Raw genomic sequence first — 17,887 nt, 5'->3', positions numbered from 1 at the left:
AAGGAGAAATTGAACAGGTCCTAATGATCCTTTAGGTGAGTGTGTGTGATAGTTTGACACAAATCAAGAAGAAAGCTGTGACGAAAAGTTAAATCTGTTGAAAATGACAGGAAGTAGAGATTTATTTAGAGTCTCACACTGATGACATCACACTGATGACATCACACTGATGACATCACACTGATGACATCACACTGATGACATCACACTGATGACATCACACTGGGAGAATTTTGTCCAAAAGTTCAGCTCAATTTACACGAGAAACACGTTTTTCTGACACTTTAAACATGATTTCATCTAAATAAAGGTGTTTTCTTTTATTTGTATTTGTCAGATAAGTTTCGGCCGTGTGTGCGGTGTGGTTGCTAGGTAACACTTATGGAATTTCCCAGTGTGATGTCACGATGACCAACCAGGAAGTAAAATCTCATTGTTCGTAAAAGTTTAAATATAATGATCCTTTGTGTTTTAGTAAAAATGAGTGATCTAATGTCATCGGCACTTTAAACCAAAAAAACAGTTAAGTTTTTAGAATTTGACCCACGGTTCAAGAAACATCGTTAAAGTTTAAAAGTGTTTAAAAGTGTTTAAATGTGGTGTGTCCTCTCCCAGACGGAGCAGAGTCAGAGAAGGGATTTTGGCCTGTGGGGTGGATGGGAGGGCATCTGACTCTTTTGGCCTGTGGGGTGGATGGGAGGGCATCTGACTCTTTTGGCCTGTTGGGTGGATGGGAGGGCATCTGACTCTTTTGGCCTGTGGGGTGGATGGGAGGGCATCTGACTCTTTTGGCCTGTTGGGTGGATGGGAGGGCATCTGACTCTTTTGGCCTGTTGGGTGGATGGGAGGGCATCTGACTCTTTTGGCCTGTTGGGTGGAGCTGGTGGAGTTTCCTGGAGATATAAGCAGCATAAGCCTTAAACTATATTATTCTGTAAATGTGTTTGTAGATTTAGTCTTTTCTGGACTGTTCTGAAGGAGAATCAGTGAACGAGTGAATCGGTGAACGAGTGAACGAATGAAACAATGAACGAATGAAACAGTGAACGAGTGAACGAATGAAACAGTGAACGAATGAAACAGTGAACGAGTGAACGAATGAAACAGTGAACGAATGAAACAGTGAACGAGTGAACGAATGAAACAGTGAACGAATGAAACAGTGAACGAATGAAACAGTGAACGAGTGAACGAATGAAACAGTGAACGAATGAAACAGTGAACGAATGAAACAGTGAACGAGTGAACGAATGAAACAGTGAACGAATGAAACAATGAACGAATGAAACAGTGAACGAGTGAACGAATGAAACAGTGAACGAATGAAACAGTGAACGAATGAAACAGTGAACGAATGAAACAGTGAACGAATGAAACAGTGAACGAGTGAACGAATGAAACAGTGAACGAATGAAACAGTGAACGAGTGAATCGGTGAACGAGTGAACGAATGAAACAGTGAACGAGTGAACGAATGAAACGGTGAACGAATGAAACAATGAACAAGTGAACGAATGAAACGGTGAACGAATGAAACAGTGAACGAATGAAACTGAACGAGTGAACGAATGAAATGGTGAATGCGTGAACGAATGAAACTGAACAAATGAGTGAACGAATGAAACAGTGAACGAATTAAACGGTGAACGAGTGAACGAATGAAACAGTGAACGAATGAAATGGTGAACGAGTGAACGAATGAAACAATGAACAAGTGAACGAATGAAACGGTGAACGAATGAAACAGTGAACGAATGAAACAGTGAACGAATGAAACTGAACGAGTGAACGAATGAAATCGTGAATGCGTGAACGAATGAAACTGAACAAATGAGTGAACGAATGAAACAGTGAACGAATGAACAAGTGAACGACTGAAACAATGAACGAGTGAACAAAAGAACCAATGAACAAATGAAACAGTGAATGAATGAACCAGTGAATAAAAAGTGAATGAACCAGTGAACTAGCGAGTGAACGAATGAACTAGTGAATGTACAAATGAGTGAATTAACGAACGAGTGAATGAACAAATTAAATGAAAAATTAATGAACAAACGGCTGAACGAGCGAGTGAATGAACCAGTGAACGAATAAATGAACAAGTGGATGAATGAGGGAGTGAACAAGTGAATGGATGATTGAACAAACAAAAAAAGAACAAATGACAGAATGAGTGAGTGAAAGTAAAAAAACGAAGTGTCCGCGGCGCCTCTCGACTTTTAAACCTGTTTTTTTTATGTTTGAAAAAATGACGATCGCGGAAATTGACGCAGTTTGTGAATAAATTAAGTTTATTGAGAATTATTTTACAAAGAAACACAAAACATGTGACGTGTGTGTGTGAGTCATTTCACAGAGTACTCGAGTAAAAGTACTGTTACTTCAGAATAATATTACGTAGATGTACAAAGTAGTGTCCAGATGTGTCAAAGCCCCACTGAGCCCTGGAGTAGAGAGACTTTATGGACCGATAATAAGTGCACTGTTAGCATGCTAGCTGGTCTGTGAGAGTTGTGCTTATAAACTCATCAGGGTGAATATTTAGGATGTTCTGATGCATAAGGTCAGTGAGGAGGAACTTCAGGTCCAGACTTAACTGAAAAGACAAAACACTAAATGCACAAAAAACACCACTACTGCTACTACTACTACTACTACTACTACTACTACTACTACTGCTACTACTACTACTACTACTACTACTGCTACTACTACTACTACTACTACTACTACTACTACTACTACTACTACTGCTACTACTACTGCTACAGACAGTGGGGCTAAAAAGTATTTATTCAGACACAAATTGTTCAAGTTCTCACACTTAAAAGATGAGACGCCTGTAATTTTCATCATAGATTCATTTAAACTGTGAGACAGAATGAAATAATCCAGGAAATCACATTTAGGATTTTTAATGAATGAATTAGTAAATTCCTCAGTAAATTAAGTATTTCTGAACTACAAACAAACAAGATCTGTGTCTCTCAGACCTGTCCCTTCTTCTTTCAGAGGCTCCTCTGTCCTCCACTCGTTCTCTGTATTAATGTCCCCTGTTTGAACTCGTCCTCAGTATAAAAGACACATGTCCACAACCTCAAACAGTCAGACTCAAACTCCACTATGGACAAGACCAAAGAGCAAAGGAACCACAAACAAAACTGTAGACACCAGGCCCCGAACACTCAATCTGCAACAGGTAAGAGCTGGAGTCAACAAATCAACTGTGGAGCAAGTATTACAAAATGGAACAAGACCAAGCATGGGGGTGGAAACATCATGCTCTGGGGCTGTTTTTCTGCAAAGGGACCAGGACGACTGATCCGTGTAAAGGAAAGAATGAACGGGGCCATGTATCATGAGATTTTGAGTGAAAACCTCCTTCCATCAGTGAGGACACTGAAGATGAAACGTGTCTGTGTCTTTCAGTGTGACAATGATCCAAACACATCACCCGGGCAACGAAGGAGTGGAGTAAGAAGCATTTCAATGTCCTGGAGTGGCCCAGTCTCCAGATCTCAACCCCATAGAAAATCTTTGGAGGGAGTTCAAAGTCCATGTTGTCCCAAACATCACTGCTCTAGAGGAGATCTGCAGGAGGAACGGACCAAACTACAGCAACAGAGAAAACCTCTGGAGACAGAAAACGACCTGTCACTGCAACAAAGAGAATGTAACAAAGTATGAGATGAACTTTTGTTATTGACCAGATACTTATTTTACAACATAATATGCAAATAAATTCATAAAAAATCCTAAATGTGACTTCGTGGATCTTTCTTTGTTTCAAAGCTGAAGTGAAACTGATGAAAATCACAGGCGTCTCATCTTTTTAAGAGACAGAACTGGAACAACTGGAGCTGAATAAATACTTTTTGGCCCCAGTGTCAAACTCAGGTCATACTCAGGTCAAACTCAGGTCAAACTCAGGTCCCATTACATTCACTTACATTTTCATATTGTTTATTGAAAAAAGTTCTTTTACATTAATAAACAGAATATTTCATTTTAAAAGTCAGATAAATAACATTATTAGTAAAACACAAAGTCTCAAACTAAATACGGCAAAAGAAACAATTCAAAAAGTATTAAATTTCAACTTTAGCTTATTTTACTAAACATCTAAAACACAAACATTAGTAACACAACAATTAGAAAAACACGTCCACAAACCCCGGGCTCCCACGTTTTACTTTAAATCATTTTCCAGGATATTTCCAGGACAGTTTCTATAAAGTGATCGTGTCAACAAATACATCCCCTCATTTTGTTTATTTATTTATTTATTTACTTATTTATTTACAGTTTTTCAAATAAAGACGTGTCTGAGGCCGTAAACATTTATATGAATCATGATCAGTTTGATCCAATAATCCAGTTTTCCACCTTTACAAAATACATCAGTTCGTTTTCCAGGTTTTCCAGGAAAGTGTGGGAGCCCTGGAAAGTTTGGTTAAAACAGTTTGGTTCTCCTCGTTCACCTCCTCTTCACTGGCAGCCGGTGTTTGGGGTGTGTTTGTTTTTCTTCTCTGGTTTAGTCGGTGTTTGGGGTGTGTTTGTTTTTCTTCTCTGGTTTAGTCGGTGTTTGGGGTGCGTTTGTTTTTCTTCTCTGGTTTAGTCGGTGTTTGGGGTGCGTTAGTTTTTCTTTTCCGCCTCGCTCTGTGTCTGCTCTGGTTTAGCTCCGCCCGTGCTGATGGCTGGTTTGGAGGTGAGGGTGATGGGGACCACGCGCTCCTTGCCTCCCTCCAGGGCCTTGTTTTGGGGGGCCGTGATCTGGAGCCGGCCCCCGACCAGAGAACAGCTCACGGACTCGGGGTCGACGCCTTGGGGGAGGTCGAACTCCTGCCTGAACTCCTGACACCTGAACACGAGAGAGTGTCAGTCAGTGTTTGCTAATAATGCAACAGCTACATCTACTACTACTACAACTGCTACTACTACTACTACTACTACATCTACTACTACTACTACTGCTACTACTACTACTACTACTACATCTACTACTACTACAACTGCTACTACTACTACTGCTACTACTGCTACTGCTACTGATTGGCTCTCACCTGAGTCAGGTGCGCTCCTATTGGCTCTCACCTGAGTCAGGTGCGCTCCTATTGGCTCTCACCTGTAGGAGTAGGATCCCTTCCCGTCGTCCTGCTTCTTCTCGTTTTTCCCGCTCACTCGGAGTTTGCGGCCGACCTGTTTGACGGACAGTTCATCGGGAGAGAACTCCGACGTGTCCAGACTCAGAGCGAAGGCGCCGTCGTTGTCTTTGGCGAGATTCTCCACGGCGACGGGCCTGAAGGTGGAGCCAGGCGAGGGGAGCGCTTGGTCGATCTGCTCAAAGATGCGCTGGTGCAGTCGCTCCATGTACTCCATGTTGTGACGCATTTCCTGAAGATGAACAAAACAAACACACCCTGAGCTACAGGGACAAAATAGGACTGAACCAGGACTGAACCAGGACTAAACCAGGACTAAACCAGGACTAAACAAGGACTAAACCAGGACTGAACCAGGACTGAACCAGGTCTGAACCAGGACTGAACCAGGACTAAACCAGGACTGAACCAGGACTAAACCAGGACTGAACCAGGACTAAACCAGGTCTAAACCAGGACTAAACCAGGACTAAACCAGGACTAAACCAGGACTGAACCAGGACTGAACCAGGTCTAAACCAGGACTGAACCAGGACTAAACCAGGACTAAACCAGGTCTAAACCAGGACTGAACCAGGACTGAACCAGGACTGAACCAGGTCTAAACCAGGACTGAACCAGGACTAAACCAGGACTAAACCAGGACTAAACCAGGTCTAATCCAGGACTTCTCTCTCACTGAGCCGAGTTTAAGTCGATGGCTCAGACTCTATTATTAAACACTTTAGAGTCACATGTCACTGAAACATCGTTTAGTCCTGGATCCTCCAACATTTGACAAGTTATAATGAAAACTCCAGGACTAAACCAGGACTAAACCAGGACTACAGTGTCAGTATAGACGCTGCTGTGTTGTACCTCTAGGTGGCGCAGTACGTCCTGTTCGATGCTGTAGAGCAGGGGGCGTGTCTCGGGCCACAGGCTGCGCGCGAGGGGCCACATGGGGTCAGTGAGGGGCGAGTGGAACCGCGGGCACAGCATGTCCGACCAGGGGGGACACCGGGCAGAGGGGACAGCTCCGGACAAGGACGAGAGGAAAGTGTCCGTGAAGACGGTCCCGGCGCGCGCTCCTGTGCGCGTGTGTTCGCTCCTGTGCGCGTGTGTTCGCTCCTGTGCGCGTGTGTTCGCTCCTGTCGCTTCAGATGATCCGCTGTTGTCGCTTTTATTCCCGTATCGTCGCTTCTTTTCTCTTCTTTTCACGTCTCGTAGTTCTTTCTCTCTCGGCGTGTGTCCCGCTTGTGTCCCGCGTGTGTCCTGCGTGTGTCCCGCGTGTGTCCTGCGTGTGTCCCGCGTGTGTCCTGCGGTGTTGTGCTTGTTTGTCTCTTGTGCTCTTGTCCTCTGGAGTTTATATACCCGCGCAGCTCCTCCCTCCTCCTGGGAAAGTTCCAGCGCATTCCACCGCGCTGAGTCTGGAGAGGACGCGACGTCTCCAGAGCGTCTCCAGAGCGTCACTAGAGCGTGTCCAGAGCGTCTCCAGAGCGTGTCCAGAGCGTCACTAGAGCGTGTCCAGAGCGTCTCCAGAGCGTGTCCAGAGCGTCACTAGAGCGTGTCCAGAGCGTGTCCAGAGCGTCACTAGAGCGTCTCCAGAGCGTGTCCAGAGCGTCACTAGAGCGTCACTAGAGCGTGTCCAGAGCGTCTCCAAAGCGTGTCCAGAGCGTCACTAGAGCGTCTCCAGAGCGTCTCCAGAGCGTCACTAGAGCGTCTCCAGAGCGTCTCCAGAGCGTGTCCAGAGCGTCACTAGAGCGTCTCCAGAGCGTCTCCAGAGCGTCACTAGAGCGTCTCCAGAGCGTCTCCAGAGCGTGTCCAGAGCGTCACTAGAGCGTCTCCAGAGCGTCTCCAGAGCGTCTCCAGAGCGTCTCCAGAGCATCTCCAGAGCTATAGCCTAGAACAGGGGCGTCAAACTCATTTTCACAAAGGGCCACATCAAGAAAATAGCTGCTGTCAAAGGGCCAGATGTAACTAACTGTAAGATAAATGTCACTAAATGTAACCAAACTTAATATATTTTATTTTTTTTATCTTGTTAATTAACCGTTTCTATATTTATCGCTTATTCAACTTACAAATATTGCAGATGGATTTGCATAGAGATGAAAAAATGTCTGTTTAACTGTGTATCTAATGATAAACTGACATTTTAACACAGTCAGACCTTTTAATTTACTTTGTCACGGGCCACATAAAATGACGTGGCGGGCCGCATTTGGCCCACGGGTCTTGAGTTTGACACATGTGGCCTAGAACTATTTTACCCACAAACTCACACCTGGAAGGGCATCTGATTAAAAAACTAACTGAAAAACTACTGGTCCTAAACCAGGACTAAACCAGGACTGAACCAGGACTGAACCAGGACTAAACCAGGACTAAACCAGATCTGAACCAGGACTAAACCTGGACTGAACCAGGACTAAACCAGGACTGAACCAGGACTAAACCAGGACTAAACCAGATCTGAACCAGGACTAAACCTGGACTGAACCAGGACTAAACCTGGACTGAACCAGGACTAAACCAGGACTGAACCAGGACTGAACCAGGATTACAGCATAAACAAAAGCTGGTATTGTTTATTTTCAGGAGTTGACCTCCTTCACACTGGAGTCAGTGTCCGAGTGTCTCTGAGTTTGTCTCTGTTTGTCTCTTGTCTTTGTTTGTCTCTGAGTTTGTCTCTTGTCTCTGTTTGTCTCTGTTTGTCTCTTGTCTCTGTTTGTCTCTTGTCTCTGTTTGTCTCTTGTCTCTGTTTGTCTCTGTTTGTCTCTTGTCTCTGTTTGTCTCTTGTCTCTGTTTGTCTCTTGTCTCTGTTTGTCTCTGTTTGTCTCTTGTCTCTGTTTGTCTCTTGTCTCTTGTCTCTGTTTGTCTCTTGTCTCTGTCTCTTGTCTCTGTTTGTCTCTTGTCTCTGTTTGTCTCTTGTCTCTGTTTGTCTCTTTGCGTCAGGGCTCAGGTATGAGCTGAGCTCAGTGTGACAAAGAGTTTGATAAAGACGATGAGAGAAGAGTCTGAAATAGAACAGAATGTGACAGTGGAGCAACAGCTGACCCCCCAACCCCCTCTGACCTCACCTGACCCCCCCAACCCCCCTCTGACCACACCCCCCCTGAGCCCCCGCTGACCTCACCGCTCTCTGTACTCGTACCACACAGTTTCCGTAGTGTAGTGGTTATCACGTTCGCCTCACACGCGAAAGGTCCCCGGTTCGAAACCGGGCGGAAACAGTGTTTTTGTTTAGTACAGTCTGTGCCCTGGCCCCATAGCGCCCCCTATCGGCCCCAAGCTGCGGACATGAGTCATAATCACAGACTTGTTCTGACCAAACGTTTAAAAACTAAATTAACGTAAAATGAATAAACGGCTCGCTCTCGTTCATCATGTAACATTTATAATAATAGAAAAAACACCGCAGTTGTTTCCGCCCGGTTTCGAACCGGGGACCTTTCGCGTGTTAGGCGAACGTGATAACCACTACACTACGGAAACTGTACAGGACACACCACACCTTTCACAATAAAAGCCTGAATCACGTGAGTGTTTCAGATAAATGAAACAAAAGTGAAACAGAAGAGCCTCATGTTTCAGTCTTAGCCGCGGGAAACGAGGATGACGTCACTCCACTACGTATTGAACGTGCGTGTGACGTTAGAGTTTTATCAAAGATGGCGTCATAGGAGGCACTCACAGTTTCCGTAGTGTAGTGGTTATCACGTTCGCCTCACACGCGAAAGGTCCCCGGTTCGAAACCGGGCGGAAACAGCTTTTATTTATTTTAGTTTGACGCAGTTTCAATTTCACCGCATAACGCGCAGTTTCCGCAGCTAAAGACCGACTTTTGTAGAGAATATTTGTGAAATTGAGGCCATGTGACTTGACTGTGAGCAGAAGCGCGAGGCCCGGAGTGTGAGCGGACAGCGCCCCCTCGCGGAGCCCCTCTGCAGTGTCCCGAGGAAACAGCTCCGTGTGACTCTGAGTTTTATTATTTTTTTTCCATGTGATTCTGATGGTCCCACATCCACGAACGAGAGAAACATCCTTCAGATAAAGTCCAGACACTTCAGGACAATAACTCTCAAAAAACAACAACCTAAAAACAACGAAACTGAGAATTTAAAACGTATTTTACTGAAACATTTTCTTCACGTGGGATTTTGTATTTTTGTTTTCATCATTATAAATTAATCACATACTAATTACACATTACACATTTTTAACCCAAACTAATCTGCTGTAGAACAGGTTGAATCCCCACACTCCAGTCCGGCAGGTGGCGCAGGTGCGTCATTAAACAAACAGAAGAAGAAGCAGCTCTGTTCTGCGCATGCGTGGTGCTGCAGGCTGCACACAGGCACAAACTCTGCTCAAACTCGGGGATAAACTGTGGCATAAACTCGTGTCCCGCGGCTCCTGTTTCTCAGAGTAAGTCATTTTCATCCTCAGAGTCTGAAACGTGTCTAAAACCTCCCGCACGACGCTGTTTTACGCACGTTACGCACGTTACGCACAGCTACGTTGGTTAGTTTGATGTTTTCTTTGCTCCGCGGTGTCGTGGCTCAAATAACGGGTTGAATTTCGTCTCAAATTAAAGTCCAAAGTCTTTAATTTCACTGTGTGTTTGCACCGCACGCGCTTGTAGCTTGATCTGGATTTAAAAGTCTCAAATAAAAAGTGAATCTAGTGTTTGTTTGTGTTTGGAGCCGCCATTTTGTTTAACCACAACAAAACTCAGAAAAGTGTTTTTCTGGAGCTTATAATTTTACAAAATTGCATCCTCACTGCGTTTATGTACGTTTGTTTAATAAAATTAATTAATAATAATAAAAAATAATAATAATAATGATAAAAATAAACCAGGAGGCCAAAACGAGCACAGCGCCATCTACAGGGAGAAAGTGGCAACAACACAACCTCTAATTTAAAACCCCCAGAGTGTTGTATTATAAACGTGTGTCAGATGCCCTCCCTGTGTGTGTCAGATGCCCTCCCTGTGTGTGTCAGATGCCCTCCCTGTGTGTGTCAGATGCCCTCCCTGTGTGTGTCAGATGCCCTCCCTGTGTGTGTCAGATGCCCTCCCTGTGTGTGTCAGATGCCCTCCCTGTGTGTGTCAGATGCCCTCCCTGTGTGTGTCAGATGCCCTCCCTGTGTGTGTCAGATGCCCTCCCTGTGTCTCATTCAGTGAAAAAGCTTCCAACTCTGTAGTTTAGACTCTACAAAATCTTACACAATCTATCACAAATATAATCAACTTTTAACACTGGGTTAGTATCGATCAGTGTTTATGTGTTTATGTGTTTGTATTTTAGGTTGAATAAAAGAAAATTATTAAATAAACTCTGAATTAAATGAAATGTAATGGTTTTAACACTGGACATAATATTCACTTATTTAAATAACACATGTAATATTTTATTTTCAGACATATATGAGACATTTATGACATGAGCAAAGCAACTGGAGTTTAGGATTTTAATCACTTTTTTTTTAACCTCCAGTGACGGAAATGTGTGAAGAAGAAGCTCAGACTACGGCCTGTGTCGACTAAGAGCAAACCCTCAGAGTAAGTAACGCTGTGGTCGGACGTGTAATTTAAAATGAATTCAAAGTTTGACTGTTTTCTTTTGTGTTGCAGACGTCTGAACACATCCCAGTGACTGCGGCGACAGTAAAGACATAACAAAGGGTAAATAACCTCATAAAAAGCAGATACAGTTAAAGAGAAGGTGTTCTGTCCCATGTTCTAACGCTGTTCCCTGATCAAAAACACGTCTGAAAAGGTTTTAGATGTCATTCATGTTTGAGTAATCTAGAGATCTCTCCTGGGCCCTTTTCAAACCCTCCTGTACGAGGCTCCGCCCACAAACCTACGTCACCCATGCTCCACGTGACAATTCTCCATAAATATACAAAAACATGATCCAAAACTGCACACTATGACTTCACACACCTGGTGTGATGTGCAGTAGATTCATTAAGGTCTCAGTTCATAATTCGACCGTCTTTAGCCCAAATCTTAATCGTAGAACAGAAAAATCACAAAAATGAGTAAAGATTAAAGAGCGCTTCTGTGAAAAAGGATTGGGAACGTCTCCATGGAAACTGGACAACACACAAATATAATTCACTGTTTCACAAAGGCACAAATCTGTGCAGCGTCCTGTGTCCAGATAAAGACACGAGGAGTTTGGGGCGCAGCAGTGGGCAGGACCATAAAAGCCCCTGTGCGCACTCTGCACACTCTGCACACTCTGCACACACTGCACACTCTGCACACTCTGCACACTCTGCGCACTCTGCACACTCTGCACACTCTGCACACTCTGCACACTCTGCACACGCTGCACACTCTGTTTGGCTCCATTTCTATGAACATCAATAAAGATTAAATGTACGTGTCCTTCTCCCTGAGGACTCTTCTTCGTGTCTGTTCTGACTCCAAAGCCGCGGTCGACGCACTGAAGGTGAAACCTCGTGGATTCAAATATGGAATTCTGCATTTTGGATTTGTTGCTAATTTTAACTTTGACTTTGCCAGACTCTGCCTGTGTGAATGATTTTAATTTGTAGAAAGTGAAGTCAAAAAAGGTTAAGAGAAATACAAGCGCTGAGGGTAACGTAAAATAAAGTCCTCGAACGCCACGGCAACGAGAATTTACAGAAAATAAACCCTGAGGGAGGACCAAGACAAACAGTGTAGAGCACAGGCTGGAGGAGACATACGCTTAAAGTCACATTATTATTCACAAATATTAAACTCTAAAAATAATGTTAACGTGGTAATAATGTTAACAAATTCTGAAAATAAATAAATATTCCTATGTTAAACTAATTTAGACTGTTTAAAATTTTAACATAAAAACACTGAAATTGAGAAAACAAAATGGCACAACAAAATGACTGAGCTCCTGCGGCATTTACAGCGTTTGTGAGGACGATGACGGGTCGGAGGCCCGGTCGGAGGCCCGGTCGGAGGCCCGGTCGGAGGCCCGGTCGGAGGCCCGGTCGGAGGCCCGGTCGGAGGCCCGGTCGGAGGCCCGGTCGGAGGCCCGGTCGGAGGCCCGGTCGGAGGCCGTGAGATTACACCAGAGGTTTTCTGGTCCTCTCTTGGTGGGACTCATCACTCCTGAAGGAGGCCACAGAGGAGAGATGTGGCTGCTGTATCTCAGTCCTTTGATTCTGATAAATTACACCTGTTTCATGGGAAACAGAACGATTTGTACCTTTGTAAGAAACAAGCTAAGACTAAAATCACACTGATTAAACACCGTTTAGTAAATATTGTGAAAAAAAGATTAGTTTGTTGTGGTAAAAACGCGCTTGTCCTGAAAATCATGAGCTGCCACACGACAAAGATCATCAGACACACTCTGGACGGTCCGTGGTGAGATGCTGAATGAAGGCGACACAAAAACATTTAGAAATGGGCCAAGAAGCTAAAAAAGCAGAAGAATGACCAAGCCTCTGTACTGGGCTTAAAGCCCAAGGAAAAGCAGAAGAAGCAGGCTAAAACCAAAAAGAAGTTTAAGAGAAACAACGGCAATGGGCAGAAACACCACACCACCTACAACACCACAAGCAACACCAGGTGGAGCCAGACCTTGGAACGTGATGATGAAGAGGAGGCGAAGGAAGAAGAAAGGCAACGTCTGAGAAGAAATTTTGTGTGATCTCGTAGAAACTCATTCGACTATGACGTTTGATGAGTCTAACCCCGAGCCTCAGCCAGACCTCGACTGCAAACTGAATTGTTGCTGGATCCACAAGCATCTCCAACATCCACGACCCATTTTTATCCATCCTGAGCGGGAGCCGGAGCAGCACAGGGACAGGAGCAGCACAGGGACAGGAGCAGCACAGGGACAGGAGCAGCACAGGGACAGGAGCAGCACAGGGACAGGAGCAGCACAGGGACGGGAGCAGCACAGGGACGGGAGCAGCATAGGGACGGGAGCAGCCTTATCCCTGGTCCCACTTCGACCCAAACCTACAGATGAAAAACGAACGAACGAACAAATATTCTGGAATCACAAGTGACAACGACATGAACGCTGACTGACCTGACCTTTCACAGAGTACTCCACCTCGAACGATCCTGAAGCCACTCGACAAAGTGCCAAACCAGGAGGAGCCACATCCAGTCACGGACGTGTTCATCGGCCTAGTGTCCAAAACGCGTTCATAAATGGACCGCTGACGCCCCTCCATGAAGACCACCCAGAAACACCAGCTGACCTCCTGAACTGGACCTCAGAAGAAAGAACGAGAGAATCACCCAGAGCGGACTGGCCTGGCTCCATGCTCTGCTCAACTACACAGCAGGAGAAACTGAAACCTACAGTATTAGATCGATAATTGTCACACACAGAAGACCTGCCAACCTCCACCTGGCACGTTCACGCTGGCAAATGAACCTTTTGAGAAGATTGTGATGGATTTCATGGATATGGGCCTTGATGTGTGCATTCATGGTTTTCGTTATCTTCTAGAGATTGTGTTTTGTACGGAAATGCTTCTACCCATGTAGCATACTCAGAGTCCACTACAGAAGTGGTTAAACATCTAGTACAGGATGTAATTCCTAGATTTGGCGTTCCTTATCAGATCAAGTCAGATAATGGAACTCGGTTTACAGTGAAGATAGTCTGCGACACATTAAAGGCCTTAAATGTTTCTCAGCGTTTCGGTTGCGTCTGCCGTCCTTCGAGCCAAGGTGGAGTCGAATATATTTATGAATGCAACCGTTAAAGGGAATTGGCTGAGGCTTGTCTTGATGGACATCGTGAACAGAGTAAACAACCACACGTGTTACACCTCACGTGGTTTTGACTGGACGAGAAACGCACAAACCAATTGGACGTTTCAATGAGGAGTCTCCTTTGGTCGACTGGGACAAACACCATCATGACTGTGTAAATCATCTCTGAACTGCTCGAATGAGTCCAGACGCTGACAATGACCTGGGCCCCTCACTCAATCAACCGGGAGATCTGTGCAGGTCCAGCGCGGCGATACCAAGTTCTGGTCCCATTGCATCGAGTGTCCAGTGGACCCCACTCAGCGCACCCGAGCCACGGCCCGTGCAGCTCCAGACCCAGATGGGGAAGGCCCACGGACACCTAACCCCGGGGCTCTGGGAGAGGAAGAGGGAGGAAAAGGGAGAGTATGGACCAAACCCTCGCACCTTACCTGAATTTCTTTGTTTTTTCTTAATCGTTTCTATTTTTCTTGTTGTAGCTTGGTGGTATCTGTACAATAATGAGATGAAAGAGGACCTCGGACAGCCAGCACGATCAAATGAAAACTCGACAAATATAGCACCAAGTGACATGGCTGTGGAGGATCAAAATACAGGTATGAAACAACGAGTGCTGAAAAGGACACCAAGAGAAACGGGACGAAATCTCAGTATTAACTGTGTAGAAGAACAAGACTGTACGGCTCAGTTTGACGCATGTGACTTCCTGACCTGCCCAACTAACCCTTGTTCACTCTCAAACCGACAAATCTCCGTTGCATCAGACTTAAGACCCGGGTATTTGACTGTACTTGCCTCGACTACCGACTGGACCCATAAATATAAGCCCGACTTTCCACAAAATCCTACTTTATCTCAACGCCTCACTATAAGGAGGCGTCCCAAACAGTATCCACGCTGTAACTCGGTCGATTTAACGCTGAAATCACCTGCTCTGTCTGACAATTGTACATTTGTCTTATGCCTGTTTAAATCAGACGGAGATCTTATGACACACTTCTCTTTAAACGTACATCCACGCCCGCCACCGACACTCTGAGGTCGTAAAGTGGTTTGAAGATCTATCTATGAACCAAGTCATCTCCCTAAAGACGGGAGCAGATATTGGCGAGAAGTTGTGGTTAAAATGGGTTGAATATACTACTAAAACTACGACTAACTATGTGCCATTTATGTGAACAAAAGGCCTTCAATAGAACTGATGAACGCTGTTGTTTACACTCAGTATTTCCAGTTGTTGCCTCTAAACTGGGCTGTTGGACACATGCGAACCCTGACAATTTGGCGACGTTAATGACTCATCGCAGCAAAAACATTAATGTCTGACTCTTATACAGACTTGTTCCATCATTCCCTGACAAAAGCGCCTCAACGCCATGTTACCCAGTGCTTATTATCTCTTTAGCTCATATTCCTGCTAGCATATACCGTTTATTGTGGGGGTTACGTTCCAAAAATAATCTGCTAAGTAGTCATCTTGTTTTTGTTTTTTTACAGTTATTATGTTTTGAGGCTGTAAAACCCCTCACCACAGATCATTGCAGGACTTAATATAAACGGGCGTCGTGTCGTCCTTTGCCTACGTTTGAGTGACTTATCTCCGCTGCCATCGCTAAACGACCACACTCGGCGTCTGCTTTTGTCCCTCTGAGCCCCAGACTCGATGACTCTGAAGCTCATTTGGTTTAAGTTTCCGTCCTTGGTGCTGGAGTAACTGCTCTTTGTTTCATCCGCGCTGTCCGAGCGTCACGTTTGAACAGTATTATAAAGTTTGAAGCTGTATTATTTTACAAACTTATCTGCTTGATGTTACTTTTAATTTTTGTGTGTTTTTATGTTTTTACGGTGAAGTATAAGGGTCAGTTAAATAAAATAAATTATGTGGGTGCCACGAGAATAAAGTATCAGTTTGACATTAAAGTCGTAATATTGTGAGAATAAAGTTGTATTTTTAGTTTGAGTAAACGCTGCTGTGTGAATGAGTGACCAGTGTGTTATGGTTTATGGAGAATTTGGGGCATTTTGTTCAGATAAACTTTCAACTGGGGTTCACACGATGAAATACTGTGTCTTTTATCCCCCATCACCGCACTATCAGTATAAGTACTTTGAAGTACACACTCTGCTCACTCTGCTCACTCTGCTCACTCTGCACACTCTGCACACTCTGCACACTCTGCACACTCTTCACACTCTGCACACTCTTCACACTCTGCACACTCTGCACACTCTTCACACTCTGCACACTCTGCACACTCTTCACACTCTGCACACGCTGCACACTCTGCACACTCTTCACACTCTGCACACTCTTCACACTCTGCACACTCTGCACACTCTTCACACTCTGCACACGCTGCACACTCTGCACACTCTGCACACTCTTCACACTCTGCACACTCTGCACACTCTTCACACTCTGCACACGCTGCACACTCTGCACACTCTTCACACTCTGCACACTCTGCACACTCTGCACACTGCACACTCTGCACACTCTTCACACTCTGCACACTCTGCACACTCTGCACACTGCACACTCTGCACACTCTGCACACTCTGCACACTCTGCACACTCTTCACACTCTGCACACTCTTCACACTCTGCACACTCTTCACACTCTGCACACTCTGCACACTCTGCACACTCTGCTCACTCTGCACACTCTGCACACTCTTCACACTCTGCACACTCTGCACACTCTTCACACTCTGCACACTCTTCACACTCTGCACACTCTTCACACTCTGCACACTCTGCACACTCTTCACACTCTGCACACTCTGCTCACTCTGCACACTCTGCACACTCTTCACACTCTGCACACTCTGCACACTCTTCACACTCTGCACACTCTTCACACTCTGCACACTCTTCACACTCTGCACACTCTGCACACTCTTCACACTCTGCACACTCTGCACACTCTTCACACTCTGCACACTCTTCACACTCTTCACACTCTGCACACTCTGCACACTCTTCACACTCTTCACACTCTGCACACTCTTCACACTCTGCACACTCTTCACACTCTTCACACTCTGCACACTCTTCACACTCTTCACACTCTGCACACTCTGCACACTCTTCACACTCTTCACACTCTGCACACTCTTCACACTCTGCACACTCTTCACACTCTTCACACTCTGCACACTCTGCTCACTCTGCACACTCTGCACACTCTTCACACTCTGCACACTCTGCACACTCTTCACACTCTGCACACTCTTCACACTCTGCACACTCTTCACACTCTGCACACTCTGCACACTCTTCACACTCTGCACACTCTGCACACTCTTCACACTCTGCACACTCTTCACACTCTTCACACTCTGCACACTCTGCACACTCTTCACACTCTTCACACTCTGCACACTCTTCACACTCTGCACACTCTTCACACTCTTCACACTCTGCACACTCTGCACACTCTTCACACTCTGCACACTCTGCACACTCTGCTCACTCTGCACACTCTGCACACTCTTCACACTCTGCACACTCTGCACACTCTGCACACTCTGCACACTCTGCACACTCTGCACACTCTGCTTGGCTGTATTTCTGTGAACATCAATAAAGAGTAACCAAGAACGACTCGTGTGCCTCTGTGCTTGTTCTTCATTCAACAGAACAGAAATGGACAACACAAAGTTACATAGTGCAGCTTTAATGTAGACACTGAGCTTGAGTCTCTATGGTTCTCATCTCTGTTATATTTTACACATTTTAAATCACAATATTCATCTAAAACCACTTCATAAAAGAAACAAACCCACTGACGTCTGCATTGGAAAACTGTGGTGTTCAGTGGAGCTGACGGCGCCGTAAACGTCGTCACGACAAAGCGCCGCTGCAGCGCCCCCTATGGACAGATGCACATCACAGTAGAGGAGAAGGAAGTGCGGATGTCACAGGGGGCGTGTCACAGGGGGCGTGTCACAGGAGGTGAAAATGTGGGCACATCAG

At 45.2% G+C, this 17,887-nt stretch overlaps 2 protein-coding genes, 1 long non-coding RNA gene and 3 other non-coding genes across 6 annotated transcripts in view; 3 read left to right on the top strand and 3 right to left on the bottom strand.

The window, feature by feature from the left end:
• Positions 1-17,887, bottom strand: part of lcp2a (lymphocyte cytosolic protein 2a) — an 86,874-nt gene that overhangs the window by 67,408 nt on the left and 1,579 nt on the right. The window lies entirely within an intron of this gene.
• hspb9l (heat shock protein, alpha-crystallin-related, b9-like) lies at positions 2,904-6,482 on the bottom strand. Its single transcript, XM_033978475.2, has 3 exons — positions 6,024-6,482; positions 5,129-5,397; positions 2,904-4,864 (listed from the first exon to the last, which is right to left on the bottom strand). Exons 1-3 carry the CDS (start codon positions 6,144-6,146, stop codon positions 4,639-4,641), a joined length of 618 nt encoding a protein of 205 aa, XP_033834366.1. The 5' UTR covers positions 6,147-6,482; the 3' UTR covers positions 2,904-4,638.
• Positions 8,308-8,380, top strand: trnav-cac (transfer RNA valine (anticodon CAC)). Its single transcript has one exon. It is a non-coding gene; the product is annotated as a tRNA-Val (tRNA).
• Positions 8,570-8,642, bottom strand: trnav-aac (transfer RNA valine (anticodon AAC)). Its single transcript has one exon. It is a non-coding gene; the product is annotated as a tRNA-Val (tRNA).
• Positions 8,843-8,915, top strand: trnav-cac (transfer RNA valine (anticodon CAC)). Its single transcript has one exon. It is a non-coding gene; the product is annotated as a tRNA-Val (tRNA).
• On the top strand, positions 9,489-10,838 carry LOC129456792 (uncharacterized). The gene is made up of 3 exons (XR_008648944.1): positions 9,489-9,575; positions 10,649-10,713; positions 10,786-10,838. It is a non-coding gene; the product is annotated as an uncharacterized LOC129456792 (long non-coding RNA).

Source organism: Periophthalmus magnuspinnatus, chromosome 14, assembly GCF_009829125.3.
Source record: "Periophthalmus magnuspinnatus isolate fPerMag1 chromosome 14, fPerMag1.2.pri, whole genome shotgun sequence".
Taxonomy (NCBI): domain Eukaryota; kingdom Metazoa; phylum Chordata; class Actinopteri; order Gobiiformes; family Gobiidae; genus Periophthalmus; species Periophthalmus magnuspinnatus.
Note: the sequence above shows the minus strand (reverse complement) of the source record. Positions and strands in the feature narration are given on the sequence as shown.

Bases quoted from the DNA above. Each gene is read 5' to 3' on its own strand.
- hspb9l (XM_033978475.2), bottom strand. From the start codon at position 6,146: ATGCTGTGCCCGCGGTTCCACTCGCCCCTCACTGACCCCATGTGGCCC. The intron at 5,398-6,023 runs GTACAACACAGC...GTTCATCTTCAG, and splicing joins ACGTACTGCGCCACCTAGAG to GAAATGCGTCACAACATGGA. The intron at 4,865-5,128 runs GTGAGAGCCAAT...TCTCGTGTTCAG, and splicing joins AAGGGATCCTACTCCTACAG to GTGTCAGGAGTTCAGGCAGG.